This window comes from Phodopus roborovskii, unplaced genomic scaffold (assembly GCF_943737965.1).
Source record: "Phodopus roborovskii unplaced genomic scaffold, PHOROB, whole genome shotgun sequence".
Taxonomy (NCBI): domain Eukaryota; kingdom Metazoa; phylum Chordata; class Mammalia; order Rodentia; family Cricetidae; genus Phodopus; species Phodopus roborovskii.
In genome coordinates, this window is record NW_026126645.1 from 1,976,512 (window position 1) to 1,995,968 (window position 19,457).

General features: G+C 47.6%; 1 protein-coding gene and 1 pseudogene across 1 annotated transcript; one reads left to right on the forward strand and one right to left on the reverse strand.

The window, feature by feature from the left end:
• Positions 1 to 1,590: 1,590 nt before the first annotated feature.
• Positions 1,591 to 15,922, forward strand: Fuca1 (alpha-L-fucosidase 1). Its single transcript, XM_051173594.1, has 8 exons — positions 1,591 to 1,998; positions 3,448 to 3,582; positions 6,060 to 6,197; positions 9,339 to 9,444; positions 10,386 to 10,586; positions 12,228 to 12,418; positions 14,516 to 14,615; positions 15,235 to 15,922. Exons 1-8 carry the CDS (start codon positions 1,622 to 1,624, stop codon positions 15,373 to 15,375), a joined length of 1,389 nt encoding a protein of 462 aa, XP_051029551.1. The 5' UTR covers positions 1,591 to 1,621; the 3' UTR covers positions 15,376 to 15,922.
• Positions 15,923 to 18,753: 2,831 nt separating this feature from the next.
• Positions 18,754 to 19,242, reverse strand: LOC127213288 (40S ribosomal protein S12-like; annotated as a pseudogene).
• Between the last annotated feature and the right edge of the window lie 215 nt (positions 19,243 to 19,457).

The window sequence follows — 19,457 nt, forward strand, 5'->3', positions numbered from 1 at the left end:
GGTGGAGTAATGGTTTTCTTTTTCTGTCTTTTTTTTTTTTTTTTTTTTTTTGAGGTGGGTGGTTCCAGATAGGGTTTCTCTGTGGCTTTGGAGGCTGCTCTGGAACTAGCTCTTATAGACCAGGCTAGTCTCAAACTCACAGGGATCCAACTACCTCTGCCCCCCGAGTGCTGGGACTAAAGGCATGGGCCGCCACCACCTGCCTGGAGAGATGGTTTTTACTGCAGTGAATTCTGGAACCACCTTTGGCCTACACTTTTGTGATCTTGGGCATCCCCCCGCCCTGTCCTCGCCTTGGGTCTATTGGGAAAGGTCGGGAAGAGGGTGCCTCAAGGAGCAGTAAAACTTCTTATTGCTGTAACATGTGGTGGTTGTCTCAGCAACAGTGGAGACAGTTGTGCCACACAGACCATGTGACTTCTGGCTTGCATACTTCCTACAGCTATGGACACACACACACACACACACACACACACACACACACACACACACACACACACACCATTGGGCACATGGTTCCTGTAGGGGAAGCAGGTGGCCTGCCAAACAAGTTTTGCAGACATTCCCAGGCAAGAGGGTCTCTTGGCTCTCAATTTTCTGGTCCTGATAGTCTAAAAACCGTGCCTCAGTGGCCTTCTGTGGGCTTGTTTGTAGGTGCTGGACTGATACCCCCCCATCCCAACACCCCACCCCCCTACCCACTCCCATCCCCCTTCCAACATGCTAAACAAGTGCTCTGCTCCCGAATTACTTCAGTTAGACACTCTGAGAGTTAGAGTTTCAGTTAGAGCTCTCTGAGAGTCCCTCAGGGGTTTGGGGGCCGCAGCTCAGTCAGTAGAGTTCTTCCTTTGCATGGGTAAATTATGCAGTACTGTGCAAAGGCCAGCACTGCACAAAACCAGGAGTGGCGGGGTTACCCCGACCTGCAATCCTAGCGCGCATGAGGTAGAAGCAGCAGGAATTCAGGGTCATCCTAGCTTTCAGTTCAAGGCCAGCCTGAGCTACAAGAGACCCCCTTATCTCAAAATAAATTTAAGTTACAATTTCAAATTAAATTGAAATGTTTTAATGCCTTAGAGTTCTCAAAGTAAGTTAAATGAACAAGAGACAAACAGAATAACCACGTCTGCCCTTCCTCTCAGCAGCCGTTTCTCTCTTCTCACAAAGTTCCTTCTTATCGTGTTTCTATCTCCTTATTTCTAAATCTCTTATGCAATTCTGCAATTGGCTAAGCGCCACCTGCCGGCTGGATGTATAGCGCAAAGAAACCGTAATTAACCACTACATAATATAATCTGGCTCCAACCTTCTCCTGAGGATTGGTGCAATAATGTGGGCTACTCCCTGTTCTCCGCACACCCTGGGTCCTTCCTGCTTACGGAAACCCGGCAATTAAGTCCCTAGGGGAACACTATGGAATTTAAATTCGATAGATTAGAGCTGTCAATGCCTCTTTGCGTCCTTTCTTTCAACGCCAGAGGGCGCTCGCGGTCAGAGACGGCGCTTCAGACTGCACGCTGGACCGCCCCCTTTCCTGTCCAAGCCAATCGTTACTCAGAGAGGCGGAGCTACTGGTCGGCGCCTGCGTGTTAAAAAGAAAGGTGCAGGTACGGAAGCAGGGATGTGGGAGCTGAAAAGTCAATGGCGGGCGGTGGGTTTTGCGCTTCTGCTGCTGCTGAGCGCTGCGGTCCACGCAGTGGTCCGGGCTCCGCGCCGCTACACCCCGGACTGGCAGAGTCTGGACTCTCGGCCACTGCCCAAATGGTTTGACGAGGCCAAGTTCGGGGTGTTTGTGCACTGGGGTGTGTTCTCGGTGCCTGCCTGGGGCAGCGAGTGGTTCTGGTGGCACTGGCAGGGCGAGCGGATGCCGGCCTACCAGAACTTCATGAAAGAAAACTATCCGCCGGGCTTCAGCTACGCCGACTTTGGACCGCAGTTCACAGCGCGCTTTTTCCAGCCGGACCAGTGGGCCGAACTCTTCCAGGCTGCCGGGGCCAAGTGAGTGCGGGCCGGGCGCGAGGCGGGACGGGGCAAGCCCACGGCCGGCGCTGCCTGACCTCGGAAGGCTCCACACCCCCGCGTTCTGCATCCTGGAGGATGGCGCACTGATGCTAAAGAAGAGAATCCTGCTGGGGTTTGGTTTTAAGAATGAAGTCGGAAAGCACTGGGTACTGCATCTGTGTAGAGAGAGGCTAGAGCCAGGCTACACCCGGTGTCTCTTCTATGAGGGCCAGAACACAGTCTGGACTCCTGTCAGTGGCCCGGAGTTGTGGCCCTGGACCTTAGGCTAGCTGTGGCGTCCGTGGAAGGCTATAAAAAGAAGCTACCTGAGTTAGTTCCTTGTAGCCCTGTGTCTGTAAATGGAGAAGGAAAGATGGGAGTTCTGGGGTACTCTCTGGGTTCTCACTTCCTTGTGGAGGGATGGGGTTATTTGGGCAGAGCCCTCCAGAGGAAGGTATGTTTTGAGGGCACTAAACTAGTGTTTGCCATTGTAAGCATAGTGGCCCACGCCTTTAATCCCAGCACTGGGAAGGCAGAGGCAGGTGGATCTCTGTGAGTTCGAGGACAGCCTGGTCTACAGAGTCAACATCAGAACGACAAGAGCTGTTACACAGAGAAAACCCTGTCTCAATTCCCCTCCCAAAAAGTATTTGCCATTACTTGTGTGGGAGTACAAGGCCTGAGGAATCAGGAAGCTGTCTTCAAGCCATCTCTCATATCCATAACTTGCAAATGAAAAAGGTTGATCTCTAGCCGCTTTCCAGACTCCCTGTTTTGTGGATGAGGTGACTAAGCCAGAAAGAGGAAGGAGCCTGGTACTCTAGACTGCACATCTTGTGACCTGGAGATGCATCCGGGGTTGCAGAAAGGAAGGGATGAGCCTAAGATGGGAGTAAGATGTTAATATGTTACCCTGAAGTCCAGAAGTCCCCACACCTCCTGTGATGAAATCACATGTTCACGTTATCTTTCTTCTTTTTTTTTTTTTTTTTGCCATAAAAGGAAATGACATATTGAATGAATTGGTTATTTCAACATTTGTCTTTTCAATCCCAGATATTTTAGTCTTTGTCACCTTCTGAAATGATGGGCAGTTCCACAGTTTTAGTAAAACAAGCAGCTTCCATCTGTCATCTGTTCTTGCCAATAGAGCAAGGCAGAGGGTTGAAAAAAGTTCATTACTTATGCCTAGAAGGGGTGAATCTGTGTGATAAGGTGCACAGTTTTTCTCTTGCCACCCTTCCCTCCCCTCTGGGCACCCAGTGCCGCCTCCTATTCCTGAGTCACAACTACAGGGGGATATTGTCACTATGAAAGCATCTTGGTTGTTGCAGTGACTCATCCCAGTATGTTTCCTATAATTGAGATCTTCTCGCCATACTGGGCAAGGTCATGGTTGTGGTCACTGCCCACTTCCTTTGTTCTTATTGGTTTTGATGTCTACAGGTATGTGGTCCTGACCACAAAGCATCATGAAGGCTTCACAAACTGGCCAAGTCCCGTGTCTTGGAACTGGAACTCAAAGGACGTGGGGCCCCACCGTGATTTGGTTGGTGAGTTGGGAGCTGCCGTTCGGAAGAGGTGCGTGTCTGTGGACGGCTAGCCACTCCACCCTCTTAACCACCCATCCCTCCAGAGTTCCATCCTTGTCTCCTCTTGTTTGTCTGCTGGAGCCATACTTAGCCACTGAGCAGATGGGCGGTCTTCACAGGACCACGGGTGATACAACGGGAGGAGTTCACAGTGGAGTAAAGGACACTCAGCGTAGACTATGATGGTCCATCTGCAGGCTGCACAGGATTTCCATGAAAGCTTGAACTACAGAGCCTTTCTTTTTGTTTTTTGATTTGTTTAGTTTTTGTTTTGTTTTGTTTTGTTTTGTTTAAGACAGGGTTTCTCTGTATAGCCCTGGCTGTCCTGGAACTAGCTCTGTAGACCAGGCTGGCCTCGAACTCACAGAGATCTACCTGCTTCCACCTTCTGAGTGCTGGGATCACAGGCATGCACTTAGAGCCTTTTCCTGTATGTGAGAAGCCAGGGACTGGGTCTCAGCTTTCTCTTCCACAGCCACTGGCATCCACCCAGCACAGAGCTAGCTGTTCAGGCCTGAGGGCAAGCTCTTGTAGTGGCAGATCAAAACTAAAGAGGGAGGCATACAACTGGTTCTACTCAACGAACACTCTGGTATTTGTCACTCAGTAGGAAGTAATAGCCAGACATGGTGCTACATGCTGGTGATTCTAGCACTTGGGAGGCACAGGAGGGTCAGGAGCTCAAGGCTGGCCTTAGGTATATACTGAGTTTGAGGCTAGCCTGAGATGCACAAGACTAACTCAAAAAGCTAAATAGTGATAATAGCAATAGGAGTTAACTTCTCAATATAAAAGCGGTGGGATGTGGCAGAGGTAGGTAGGCTAAGGTTTGGGGGGTTTGGTGCTGGCATACAAATCTAGGACCTCATGAATATTAAACAGTTGCTCTTCTGCTGAATGCATGAGTTACTTCTGTGTCAGTGACCACTTCAGGGGAGGAGAGTTTATTTTTAGAGAGTTTCAGTCTACCATGGTGGGCAGCTGCATTCATGGCAGCCACGCTGCCATAGAGGTTATTTATTTACCGAACATATGGCTAGGGAACAGACAGGAATGAGGGGCAGTATGTCCTTCAGAGCCCTTGTGACCCACTTCTGCCAGCATGTTCCACCTTGTACAGGTTCTGCAGATTCCCAGAATAGCACCACCAGCCAGGGAACAAGCCTAGGGGGAGACATTACAGGTTCAAGCCTCCAGCAGTGGAATGGGATTGGACTCAGATGTTCAGGTTTGCCTCTAAGAAAGGAAAGGACTTTCTGCTATGACCTGGTAAGCGTGGCATCCTGTTTGAGGGGTAGACTGCCTGCCTGCTTGTGGAAATCATCAAGTTTGATTGGATCCCAGCGTGCCTGTGTCATCCACTGCCCAGGACTCTGCCATGGATTAAGTAGGGAGCTGAGACAGACCACAGTTTACAAATGCATTTGCTGACTCATGTTACCTGCTCAGTGTTCCTTGCCCCATGCTGCCTTGGCCAAAAATCCTGTAGTAAATGTCAGTCTCACTGGGCTGGAGAAATGGCTCAGAGGTTAAGAGTGGCTACTCTTACAGAGGTCCTCAGTTTAATTCCCAGCAACCACTTGGTGGCTGGCAACCATCTAGAATGAGATCTAGTGCCCTCCTCTGGCATGCAGGTGTATGTGCAGGCAGAATACTGTATATATAAAAAATAAATAAAATATTTTTTTTTTTTAAATGTCTTAGACATGGATCAGACAAGGGCTTTGGAAGTAGCAGATTTCTTCTGGTTTGGTTCGGTCTAATGAGTCAGGACCTTCTCTGTATCCTTCTTATCTGTGCCTTGCTATGTTATTTTCTTCATTACCAGCATTATAATGTCTGCAGAGCACCATATCTTAACTGAACGGTAGTAATTGTACATTTTTATGAGGCACAGTGTGACACACTTGCAGGGCATAATGAGCAAATCAGGGTAGTTAGCACTTCTAGCTCCTTAATTATTTGCCATTTCGTTGTGTTAGGAACCTTCAAACTCCTTCTAGTTCTTAAAAAAAAAAATATTTGATAGGGGTGGGGATATAGCTTAAGACAGAATGCTTGCCTAGCATCGGTGAGGCCCTGGGTTTGAGTCCCAGCATCGTAAAAAAAAAAAAAAAAGAAGATTTTTAAAAGTGAAAGCTGTACCAAGTGTGGTGGTGCGTGCCTTAAACCCAGCACTTGGTAGGCAGAGGCAGGTGGATCTCTGAGTTTGGGCCTAGCCTGGTCTACAAAGCCAGTTCTAGGCCAGCAAGGGCTACACACAGTGAGGCCCTGTCTCAAAAAAATTTTTTAAAGTATATTAAATAAAGGATCTCAAATATCTTAGGCTGACATTTAACTCACTTGGTAGCCAAGGATGACCTTGAACTCCTGGTCCTCCTGTCTCCCCTTCCTAGGTACAGGCACTACACCCAGCCTGATTGTTGTCTGCCCAATGACAGCTGCTGCTGTGTTTCTCTGTTATAGGAACTTACGCTATGGCCTGTACCATTCCCTCTTGGAATGGTTTCATCCACTCTACCTACTTGACAAGAAAAATGGCTTCAAGACTCAGTATTTTGTCAGTGCAAAAACAATGCCAGAGCTATACGACCTTGTTACCAGGTAAGAAACAGGAGGGGCCAGGGGCCTGACCACTTGTATTTGAAGTCAGAGCTGCTCCTAGGATGCCATTAAAAGGCTTTAGCCACAGGCTGCCGTATGAAGAACACTTAGAAGGCATCAAAATAATAAAAGTGGCATTTGTGCTCATGCAAAGCATGTTTCCTCTCCCAGACTGTGGTCACTCACTAAGCTGCTGTTGTCACAGGGAACCCAGGTGGCAATGGGTCAAAGCCAGAGCCTCTGCACCCTCCTCCCTTGCCGGTTGCCTAGTCAGGACCTTGGAGAGGGCGCTGGCACCTTCCTGATCATAAGCTTTGAACGCAGCATCCTGAGCACAGATCCTGCCCTGGGGAGAACTCATGTCAGTGTATGCGGAATCCCTTCCACAGTGCTGGGAACAGGAAGGGGGCCACTGTTACTAGTGTCACCATTCTCAAATTGGGATCTGTTGCTAACCTGCCCCTGGGAATGAGGTAGCACTGGCATGCCACTACACACGTGTCCAGATCAGAGAACAATTTGGGGGAGTTTTCTCATCTTACCATGTGGACCCCAAGGATCAGGCTTGGTGGTGACAAGCACTTTTTCCTACTGAGCCCTCCTGCCAGTCCCTTTATATGCTTTTCCCTTGTGACAGCTGGGAGATGCCCCTGGATGGGGGACCTTTGTAGCCTAAGGTGTGGCTTCTTTGTCTCCCTCCCTCTTTCTCTCTCTCTCTCTCTCTCTCTCTCTCTATATATATATATATATATATACATATATATATATATATATATTGTTTGGTTTTCTTTTCTTCCTTTTGGTGTTTCCAGACAGGGTTTCTCTGTGTAGCCCTGGCTGTCCTGGAACTCTCTCTGTAGACCAAGCTGGCCTCAAACCCTCATAGATCCACCTGGCTCTGCCTCCTTAGTGCTGGGATTAAAGGCGTGCACCTCCACTGCCCAGCCCTGGCTCTCTTCTTTATCTTTAAACCTGGGGTTAGTAATCATAGGAGCTAATGGGCATTGGCTGCCTGGTGTACTTGACTGCACACAGTGGAAGAGACCACTCTCTGGGCTTGTAGCCTCAGAGAAGGCTTTCTTCCTTGAGACTGTACTGCCCTCACTGTGAAGTACAGTGAAGGCCTGTCGTTTGTGCTGTAGCTCCTTCAAACTCATGGTACTAAAATGTGCATAATAGCACATATCTTAGACCCACACATTCATACACATTCTAGGCTCAGAGCAATGATAATGCAGAAGGGGCACCAGGCCCTGTTAGGCCTTTCCAGCTGGACTGGGTAGCTGCCAAGAACAGATCAGTGCCATGGTTCAGATGTTTACAGTACCCCCAAAGCAGACATCTTCATTTTGTACTTCTAGAATAGCAGGGACTTGACGTGTAGCCCAGGCTAGCCACTAATTTGTAATCTCCTGACTCAGGTTCCTAAGTGCTGGGATTACAGGCATGAGCCACCACATCTGGCTTTTTTATTTATTTATTTATTTTATTTTATTTTATTTTATTTTATTTTTGGTCCTGGGGACAGGATCCAGGTCTTAGAACATGCTGGGCAGTGCTCTGCCATGGATCAACACACCCCAGACCATGACCACTGTTACTGTTTTTTTCTTTAGTCACGTTTTATTATTTAGTGTTCATGAATGTATATTGTATGGACACATGTGTACCACAGCACACACAGAGGTCAGAGAACAACTGTGGAAGTCAGTTCTTCCTTGTGGAATTTGGGGATCAGACTTGGGTCATGAGGCTTGAGAGCAGGAGCTTTTCCAGCCCAGTTGAACCATCTGGCCGGCCCAAGTACAATCTCTTTTCCAGAATGTATTTCTTGCTTATGTGTAGTCTATATACACCATGGGCAGCAGGTCCCCAAGGAGGCCAGAGGGCATCGATTCCCTGCAATGAGAGTTACAGGTGGTTGTGAGCCATCGTGTGGATGCTAGAACCAAGCCCAGGTCCTCTGCAGTAAGACCAGCTGTCTTTCCAACCCTGCGAGCACCATCCCTATCTGGAGTTAGTTGCTTGAAGGGAAACATACCGTAGATACTGATTACAGCTCCCTTTCTGGAAAGCGAAAAGAGATTAGAAGTATGCAGAAGCAGTGTATTCTTTATTGTTGTTATTGCTATTGTGTAAGGCGTATGGTTTTTCCGCCCGCCGCCGCCGAGTCTTGTCCCAAATAATGCACAGAGACTCTGTATTTGATATTATGCTGTTGACCAGGTACTACTTTCTTACCGGCTAGCTCTGTCTTAATTATTAACCCATTTCTGTGTATTTCCACGTGGTCTTACCGAGAGCGGAGGAATGGCGGTGCTGTTCTCTCCAGGCTCTCCATCCTGACTCCTCACTACTTCCTCCAATCCTCCTTGTCTCCTAGTCCCGCCTATCTTGCTTTCCTATTGGCCAACAGTGCTTTATTCATTAACCAGTATGAGAAACCTATACAGGATGACATCTCCCATCACTATTGTTACACTTATTTATTTGTGGATATGTATGTGTGCATGCATGTGCCATGCTGTCATGTAGAGGTCAGAGGATGGACCACTTGCAGGAAGGAGTCAGCTCTCTCTTTTCCTCGACGTGGGACCCAGGGATTGAATTTAGGTTGTCAGACTTGCCAGGCCCATTCACCTCTCCCTGCAGTGTTGTTGTTCTTTTTAATTAAGATTTTTGTTTTATACATGCCTGCATGTTTGTCTATGCTCTGTGTGCATGCCTGGTGCCAACAGAGGCCAGAAGAGGGCATCCGGTCCCAGGGGACTGGAGTTATAGGTGATCGTGAGCCTCCATGTGGATGCTGGAATCAAACCTATATCCTCTGGAAGAGCAGCCAGTGCTTTTAACCACTCAGCCCTCTATCTCTCCACACGCCCTCCCTGAGCCTCCTTTAGATTTCTTATCACTTCAGTTTCTGCATTGTCATTTTCATGGTACTTTCTAAACAAGAGACACCTTTTCTTTCTAATGGGCTAGGAATGGAGCCCATAGCCTCACGGGTGGGGTAGACAAGTGCCCTACCACAAAGCCACACTCCCAGCTCTGAGTTTTAGATATTTGTTGCAAAAATTTGTCCATAAAACTGGACTAGATAGAGATTCAGATGGCAAACTGTTGTGATCACGTGTCTTCCAGCTACAAGCCCGACCTGATCTGGTCTGATGGGGAGTGGGAGTGCCCTGATACTTACTGGAACTCCACAGCTTTCCTTGCTTGGCTCTATAATGATAGCCCTGTCAAGGTAGGTGGTTATCGAACTTACTCATTATTGGTTCTGATAAGAGAGTATGAATGGTGCCTCTGACAATGGATCCAGGATGTATCTCTAGTGCAGGAAGGGCGTTCCCCATGGAGGGATACTCCCTTAGCCTAGAGACACAGGGGAGGGCCTAAGCCTCAGCTCAGCTCTCCGTAGGCTATGGCAGGAGGAGTTCAAAGCAGTCTTCATGCCTCAGCTTCCCAAGAGCTGGGATTACCGGTGTGTGGCACCACCTGTAGCTTTATATCCACATTTTTAAGGACACTTACCTAGTACATTTGCATCTTGTGTTACAGGATTTTTATTGCATGACAAAAGTCTTAATCTGTGTGATGGGAAATGTCAAAGATTTTACATGCTCCAGATTTGTAGGTTTTAAAGAAAAATCTAAGTATAAAGCAGTTTGGTAGCTGGCAGGATAGCTCAGTGGTTGGGCGCGTGCTTAGCATGCAGGGGCGCTGGGTTTAACCACAAGCACCAGAGCTAAACCTGGATGAAGGTGCTCTGGTGGCTGCCTGTCTGTGGGATCTTATGGGGTGGTTATTACTAAACTCAGGAAATGCCCCTTAGACAATCTGTAAACCCATCCCCCGGCACACACCCTTCCTCTGCATCTCTCAGCGGCTTCCTGGGCTTGGACATTGCTGACATTAGAGGCTGGGTGCTTCTTTGTCACCCTGTCTCCCACAGGGTAGAGTGTTTGTCAGCACTCTGGCTTCTCCCACTGGGTAGCAGCACCACCCTCCTTAGGATAACCAAAACTGTCTAGTTTCCCATGTGTGCCACTTACAGCAAAGTAGCACAGGAGAAAGACACTAGTGGAGCCCCGCTGTCCTTCCTTCCCAATAGACTGTCACCAGATGCATCTGCACTGCGTGAGGAGGAGGAGGTGCTGCTCCAGTGACCCATTCTCCCTCCTTTAGGACCAGGTGGTAGTGAACGACCGGTGGGGTCAGAACTGCTCCTGTCATCACGGAGGATACTACAACTGCCAAGATAAATACACACCGCACAGCTTGCCAGACCACAAGTGGGAGATGTGCACCAGCGTGGACAGGATGTCCTGGGGCTACCGACGGGACATGACCATGTCTACCATTGCCAACGAACATGAGATCATTGAGGTCAGAGAGCACTCCGCCTGGGCTGTTAATGGCTTATCTCAGACAGCTCTCTGCCCTGGAGTTGGGTTGCTAGAACCCACTAGGGCAGCAATATACAGTCCCCTAAGCTCATTTTCACTGTTATAAAGAAAGGGGTTGAAACCTTTTCTCTTTTCTTTTTTTTTTTTTTCAAGGCAGGGTTTCTGTGTGGTTTTGGAGCCGTCCTGGAACTCGATCTGTAGACCAGGCTGGCCTCGAACTCACAGAGATCCATCTGCCTCCCGAATGCTGGGATTAAATGTGTGAGCCACCAACGCCCAGCTAAAACCATTCCTTTCTTTTTTCTTTTTGGTTTGTTTGCTTGTTTGTTTGTTTGTTTTGAGACAGGGTTTCCCATGTAGCCCTGGTTGGCCTGGAACTTGCTTTGTAGGCCAGGCTGGCCTCAGACTCACAAAGATCAACCTGCCTCTGCCTCCCGAGTGCTGGGATTAAAGGCATTTGCCATCCTGCCCAGCTGAAACCTTTTAAAATTACACCCATTTGTTTGCTTTGGGGGGGGGGCAATTGTGTGCCACAGTCTACTACAGGTAGAGGTCAGCAGACAACTTGACAGTGACAGTCACTTCTCTCCTCCCACCCTGTGAGTCCCAAGATCAAACTGAGGTTGTTCATCTTGGTGGCAAGGGATTTCAACTTTGCCATCTTATCAGACTCACAGGAAGCCTTATCTACCGAGATGTTCTTTCCAGAACTTTCCTTCCTTTTCTTTGTTTGGAGGGTGTGTGTTTATGTGTGTATGTGTACATATGTTTGTGTATGTGTGAGTGTTGTGATGTGTGTATGCATGTGTGTTTGTGACCTCCAGAGCATAACCTGAGGTGCCATTCTTCAGGTTCCATCTATGGGGGAGGGGCAAGATCTCTTAGTAGCCTGGAACTGACCGTCCAGGGAGGCCCACAGTGAGCCTTCATTTCTGCTCCCCGGGACAAAGATTACAAACATGCACCACACCACGACCTCCGGATTTTTTGGTTGTTGTTGACTTCAGTGTGTTTGTTTGAACATGAATTCTGGGGATGAACTCAGATCTTCTTGGGGCTACGGAAAAGCAATAGTGGGAAGAAGGCTGAAAAGACATCAAACGTAGACGGGAGTCCTTCTCTAATGGGCTTGTGCCTGTAAATGTTTCCAAATACAAACTTAATCCTGGGTGGCTTTGACAACACTTGCTCGGGGTCACTGCAAACACCCCCACACGAGTTCCTCTCCAGGATGTCTCTTTATGACAGTTTTTGTTTGTTGAGACTGGGTCTCAAATAGTCCATGCTGGTCTCAAACTTGGTATTGTAACCAAGGATAACTTTGAACTCCTGATCTTCTTGCCTTCCCCCACCCCAAGTGTTGGAATTAAAAGCATAGGCCAGCATGCCCAGCTTTCTTTGCATCAGTTTTCCCAAAGGTTCAAATAGTTTGTTCCTAAACTGCTTAGGGAGGTGTGTGCCGTCGTGCCTGGCGCTAAAGTGTACCTCACTTTCCCTTTGCAGTGGTAAGGATTGAACCAGGGACTTGTCTTCTCTAATATCCCTTACTGTCTGTGTATTCTAGACACTGTGCCAGGCTTGGTAGTCATGCTTCCGTTTCCATTGTCTCTGCTCTCTTTAGGAATTGATCCAGACAGTAAGTTTGGGAGGCAACTATCTTCTCAACATTGGACCAACTAAGGATGGACTGATCGTTCCCATCTTCCAAGAAAGGCTTCTTGCTGTTGGCAAGTGGCTGCAGATCAATGGAGAGGCCATCTATGCCTCCAAACCCTGGAGAGTGCAGTCTGAAAAGAACATGACAGTTGTGTGGTGAGTCTTGCCTTCTTGTATGGTCAGGAGGAAGATTGATGATAGCTGTATTTTCAGTTCTGCATGACAGTAGCCAAAGTAAAAGAATAAATAGCAAGAGATGACGGTAGATTTAAGGCTGGAGCTCCTGATGGAAGGTCCGGGGCTGAGCAGAGTGAGACTTCTAAGTAAGCAAGTGACAGCACCAAGCTGGCATCATCGCCTGAGGCTCACAAACACCCAGCAGAAGTGGGCCAAGGAAACTGAGGCAGTCAGGAGTGCCCGACAGACCGAGTCCTGGGCAGAGCACTGTCTCCGTGGGTGAGGCGTCCAAGCAAAGATGCAGCAGATAGCAACTGAGAGAGGAAGTCATCAACTGAGAGAGGAAATGTCATCAGATCAGCAGCTCACAACATCCAATAGATTCATGCTGGGGAAGTTGGGACAGCCAACTGGAATTCCACGTGTACCTTCTCTTCATGGATAAGCTGCCCATGCCTAAACCTTTGGCTTCCCATTCCTCTGCAGGTGCTTTTATATCAGGCTATAAATAATGGGATCCCTTTTGGAGATGGCAGACCGAGCTGTTCTCAGAGACTCAAGAGTTTTATGCTTGGACTGTTCGCTGTTTCTCTCCCTGTCATAGGTCAGCCTCAGGACACTTTGAGACTAACATGCTTAGATCCAAAATGTGGCCAGGGGCACCCCCTTTCCCAAGCCAGCTTTTAGGTGAGCCCAAACAACCCTTGACAGTTTATCAGTATGTTGTATATCACTCTTGTGATGGTTGCCAGCATGGCTGGTGGCTCTTGCTGACCTACACATTCTCAGGTCCCTCCATCCTGGTTCCAAGGCTGGAGGTTGTCTTGCCTCTTGCTGTAAAATTTTTGTTCTGGCTGGGTCTGTCTCTGGTCACCCTGTGCAGGGCTCCACCCTAACCTCTTCCCATCCTTACCTGGACCTCTAGACCTAGTTATTTTATCTTGGACCTCAATTTTTTTAGCTGCAGAGTGAGTGGTGGTCCTTAGCTTCACAGACGTGCTTTGATGACTAGGTGACAGTGTGTGAGGACCCGGCAGTGCGCCAGGCCTGAGCTCAGCATCCTGTCAAAGGAGCCTGGTGTCACACCAGAGCACGTCTCCCACCAGGGATACATGAATCCCTACGGATGGATTTCTGTGAGGGTTTTCATCCTATTTCCTGAACGGGGTGACCTCTCAGGCCAGTGAACCCTCTGCTGTCTTCCTCTGGATCCGGAGTTGAAAAGATTACAGTAGCAAGTCATGTGGCTTCAGCGCCTAATAAGTTGGAAAGGAGCTAGTTCATGTTTTGTTGTTGCTGCTGTGTGGGTTGTGGTCTCACCATGTTGCCTTGGCTGTACTCCAACTCCTGGGCTCAAGCTATCCTCCTGCCTCAGCCTTCTTAGTAGCTAGGATTGTATGTGTGCATTACCATACCCAAGAGTTCTTTTCTTTTTTTTTATTTGTTTGTTTGTTTGTTGTTGTTTTGAGACAGGTTTTCTCTGTATAACAGCCCTGGCTGTTCTGGCACTTGCTCTATAGACCTGGCTGGCCTTGAACTCACCAAGATCCACCTGCCTTTGCCTCCCAAGTGCTGGGATCAAAGGCGTGCGCCACCACTGCCTGACAACAAAGGTTATTGAGGCAGCAGGGGAAGGTCTGGAAAATGTGTTGTTCCAGGCTTAATTTTAATTTTTAAAGAAACCTTAATCCAGGCTGAAAAGATGACTCAGAGGTTAAGAGCACTGGCTGCTATTCCAGAGGTCCTGAGTTCAATTCACAGCAACCACATGGCCACTCAGAACCATCTGTGATGAGATCTGGTGCCCGCTTCTGACCTACAGGCAAACAGAACACTGCATACACAATAATTAATTAACTAACTAATTAATTAATTTTTAAAAAAGAAACCTTAATACAGTGAAGGGGTTACTAGAGGGTTTCTAAGAGTTTCCTAACCCTTTCTTCCTCACCTTACTCTCATTGCCCAGTCATGACAAACGCAAGGTCTTTGACGGTTGAGTTGTCTAAAGGGATTGAGGGTCTGCCCGGGCACACCACTCAACTCCCTGTGGACACTGGTGTTTCTTGTTCCCAGGTATACCACTAAAGACTCGGCTGTCTATGCTACTTTTCTGTCCTGGCCAGAAAATGGAATCGTAAACCTTAAATCCCCACAGACAACCTCAGCCACAAAGGTAAGGAGGTTCTTCATCCCTCCTAAGGTATAACTTGTCTTTGTTTTGTTTTTTATTTTTCCAGTGCTGGGGATAGACCCCAGGGCTTAGACATGCTCTGGCAAACACTCTACCACTGAATTACATCCCAAGATACTGTTGTTTTGAGCCAGGTTTTCTCCCTTCCCCCTCCCCTCTCCTTCCCTCCTCTCCTCTTCTCTTCTCTTCTCCTCTCTTGTCCTCATCTTCAAGGAATAGTTTCTTTTGTAATAGCCCTGGCTGTCCTAGAACTCACTCTGTAACTCTATAGACCAGGCTGGCCCTGAACTCAACGAGATCCACCTGCCTCTGCCTCCAAGTGCTAGGATTAAAGTTGAACCAGGTTCTTTATGTAGCTCAGGCTAGCCTCACCCTGTCTCCACCTTCCCAGTGTTAAGATTCCAGGCTTATGTCACCATGCCTGCATAGATGTAACTTTTATGAAAAAGCAGTGGCAGGCTTTAGCTCCTTCCTTCCTCCTGTGTGTCCCACTAGAGTGCCCTCACTGCTCTGGCCCAGCACAATTATTCCCCATCAGGTTTGGGACAGTCTGCTCATCACTGAATAATGGGGTCTTTCCATCTCCCTTTGCTTTCCTCAGATAACAATGCTAGGAATGGAAGGATTTTTGACCTGGACCCAAGATCCCCAGGAGGGGCTCCTCATCTCTCTGCCCCCATTGCCACCTACTGCTCTCCCTGTGGAGTTTGCCTGGACTCTAAAGCTGACAAGTGTGAAGTGATTGGTGGAGTGCAGAGGCAGACTTTTCTCTTACAGGACCATCAGTGCAATAAAGTAGCTTCCCTCCCCCACCCAGCGATGGCTTTTCCAGCCCGTTTTAATCAACGGGAACCTAGTACACTGAGCTGCTGAGTGAATGGATGGAAGACAGGAGATCCATTGCTGGTGTCTCTGTGTCAAGCAGAAAGGCCTGGACAGCTCAGCTGAGTTCATGGGCTCCTTCACTAGGAATGTTCCTCTCTGATGATGAGCCAAGTCACCTGATGATGAGCCAAGTCTGTTGCCTGTGGGAGCAGGTTCAAGAGGGCTGGCAAGCCCAACCCCTGTGCCTTATATTGATTGTCACTAACCCTGAGGGGATTAAACTGGTCCTGAAGGGTTCACCAGGCTGCCAAGGTCAACTGTTTGGAAGTTTGTAAAGCAAGCCAAAGCTCTGGCATTGAGCAGCATATCTTCAGAGGTACCGATGAAGGAGTGTGAGTCTGCCTTGCCTTTTAAAAAAAGATGGAAGTAAATTTGTATGTCAGAGTATTTCTACCAAAAGCATGTGCTAGTTTTCTTTCCCTGGCTTCCATTTGGGCTGTTTACAGCTTTTTACTCATTTCTGGTTTTCTTGGCTTTTTTGTTTTGTTTTGTTTTTGATACAGGGTTTCTCTGTGTAGCCCTGGCTGTCCTGGGACTTGCTCTGTAGACCAGAGCTGAGATCTACCTGCCTCTGCCTCCAAATGTTGGGATTAAAAGCATGTGCCACCACTGCCTGGTTTATACCCAGGTTTTTGTGGGTTTTTGTTTTTTTTTTTTTAAGATTTATTTATTTATTATGTATACCATGTTCTGCCTACATGTGTGCCTGCACACCAAGAGAGGGCACCAGATCTCATTACAGACAACAGTGAGCCACCATGTGGTGGTTGCTGGGAATTGAACTCTGAACCTCTGGAAGAGCAGTCAGTGTTCTTAACCACTGAGCCATCTCTCCAGGCCCGAGTTTTAAAAATTATAATGGTAAGAAGACTGGCAAGATGGATCAGCAGAGGATCAGAGCTTGGTTCCTAGCACTTAGTAGTTCACAGCTGTCTGCAGCTCAGTTCCAGACAGAGAGTCTGTTGCCCACTACTGGCTTCAGTGGGCATTGCACATGTGATATACATACATACAGGCAAAACACCCATAAACAAAAGCAAATCATTAAGAAAAATAATGTGAATATCTTTATATCAAAAATTTAAACATGGCCAGGTGTTGGAAACTATTATAGTCCTAGCCCTCAGAAGCAGGGGAATATTAATTCAAAAGCAGGCTCTGTTATATACCAAGTTTGAGGGCAGTCTGAACTACATGAAACTCTGTCCCAAAAACAATGGGGCTGGAGACTGTCAGCAGTTAGAGCTCATATTACAATAGCAGGGAACAGAGATTGACTCCTAGAACCCACAGATACCTCAGCAACTGCCTGTAACTACAGCTCTAAGGATCTAATGTCCTCTTCTGCCCTCTAAGGGCACTCAGTTGCCCATACCCATACAGAGGCACACAAAAATTCTTAAATCTAATTTATCGACATATAATCACATTGTATGACTCACCTACCAAAAATTTACAGTTGATCCAGGCATGGTGGTGCATGCCTATAATCTCAGCACTCAGGAGGCAGAGGCAGGTGGATCTCTGAGTCTGAGGCCAGCCTGGTCTACATAATGAGTTCCTGGACAGTCAGGGTTATGAAGAGAAACCTTGTTCAAAGAAAAAAGAAAAGTCACAGAACACCTGTTTAAAAGATTAGGGTGGCCGGGTGTTAGTGGCGCACACCTTCAGTCCCAGCACTGGGGAGGCAGAGGCAGGTGGATCTCTGTAAGTTTGAGGCCAGCCTGGTCTACAGAGTGAGTTCCAGGACAGGCTCCAAAGCCATAGCCATAGAGAAACCCTGTCTCAAAAAAAAGGGGGGGCACAGTTGTGTCACCATGGTATTTCTGTTTGATGGGGAGCAGAAAGCCTTGCAATCACAGGAGACCAGTACAGGTTAGTAAAATTCCTGTAAATTCCATGTATACATGCCTGAGGGTCAGACTGACCTTAGTTTTAGCCCAAGTTCAAGTCAGGATTCAACAAATATGTTTTTCTTACTTTTCTCTTATAATCATCTCCACTCATCAGGCACAGGTATGGTACATAAACATACATACAAGCAAAACAGCCATACACATAAATACATTAGTAATATTTAAAATCTGCTGGGCATTGGTGCCATACCTTTAACCTCAGCACTTAGGAGGCAGAGGCGGGCAGATTTCTGTGAGTTTGAGGTCAGCCTGGTCTACAGAGTTCCAGGCCAGGCAGGGCTCCATGGTGAGACCCTGCCTCAAAAAAAAACAAAAACAAAAAAAAAAAACAAAAAAAAAAAAAAAAAAAAAAAAAACCTCTGCTTTCACATTGTCCCTTTACATTCTACTTTGTGACCTTAACCTTTGGCACACACTCAACTCCATTCTCTATACGGCCCTGTTAGTCATTTGAAGAATGACTCCCACTGCAAGGCTGAGGGCACCAAGTTAAGGGGGTCTGACAGTGCCTACCCAGGACATCATGGTTCACTAATGACCAGCTGCAGGGTTCCACAGTTCATTCCAGAACACCACAAGTAGCACCTGGAAGTCCCTGGTCATCAGCCCTTTCCTAACCTGGGCCTTCTTGCCTTCCTTGTTGCCTTGGGATTAAAGGATGTGAGAAAGGGCTGAGCGGAGGTCTTGGTTGGCAGGAGCCTACCACCAGCTTCCCCGTCATCTTCAGCCCCAGCAACATAGCCTGGAAACACTAGGCTTTTCAGAAGGTAAATAAATGGACTTGGGTTGGGAACCACGTGTGACTTAAGACATGGGGGAAGCTGGTGGGAATGTTGGAATCATGGTTCTTCATGGGACACATGTTCAGAAAATCATGGTGTGGGCATGATCTGAGGGTAGAGCTTTCAGCCTCTGCTTACAAAAGGCCACTCATTAAACATTTGCAAGGCCTCAAGAGAAGAGACAGAGTCCTGCAGGTCCTGGAAGTTAACCCAGGTGACCGTTGTCTCCATGATCTACACATGGATCATGTTATGTACAGCAAAGCCAGTGGGACACTAACAAAATACTGCTTAGCTGCATCCCTGCCTTTCACATTCTCGCCCTCCTCCCTCCTTCTTTCCTTTCTTCTTTTTTATTTTCACAGAGTTTCTCTCTACTTCAGCTTCCAGAGTGATTGGGAATAGACCTATGCACTAGGCTTCTTGGGAACTAATACAGCCCCTAGTAAGACTTCAGTTTAATTTTTCTTTTAAAGATAAAATCTTATATGTGTCACTATGGCTGACTTTATTTTTTGTTGTTGTTGTTTTTTTGTTTTTTTTGAGCCAAAATTTTTATTTATTCATTTCTTGCACTTGAAGTATTCTTCGATGACATCCTTGGCCTGAGATTCTTTGCCATAGTCCTTAACCACTACACAACTACAGCCAACCACTTTCCGTGGCTTCCCCTCTCAATCAATTTTACAGAGGCCAACCCATTCCCCTAGCTTCTTGTCATCAATCTTAATTAGGTTGATCTGGTGCGCAGCACAAAGGGCCTCCACCAACTTGACATACATGGGCTCATCACAATTGGATGCAAACACACAGAGATGGGCTTGGCGCTTGTCTAAGGCTTTGGCAGCTTCGCGTATGCCACGTGCGAGGCCATCGTGAATGAGGGCGGTCTTGAGCACCTCCTGAAGTGCAGTATTCACGTCCATTACACCTCCAATAGCAATGCCTTCCTCGGCCATGGCGGTGGGTTACGGGTGAGGCCGAATCTTGTACACACCCGAGCCTCCGCCTCCGCGCAACCCGGCAGGGGAAAAGCCACTATGGCTGACTTTAATTTTGCAGTGGAGTCATGTTATCCAGACTGTTCTGGAATGGGTAGGCGTGTCATCCCTATACAATCTTCTTTTTGCAAGATTTTTTTTTTTTTTTTTAAATATGGGAAGCGGAGGCTGGAGAGATAGCTCACAGATTAAGAGCCTGACGGTGGCTCACAACTGTCTGTAATGAGATCTGGTGCCCTC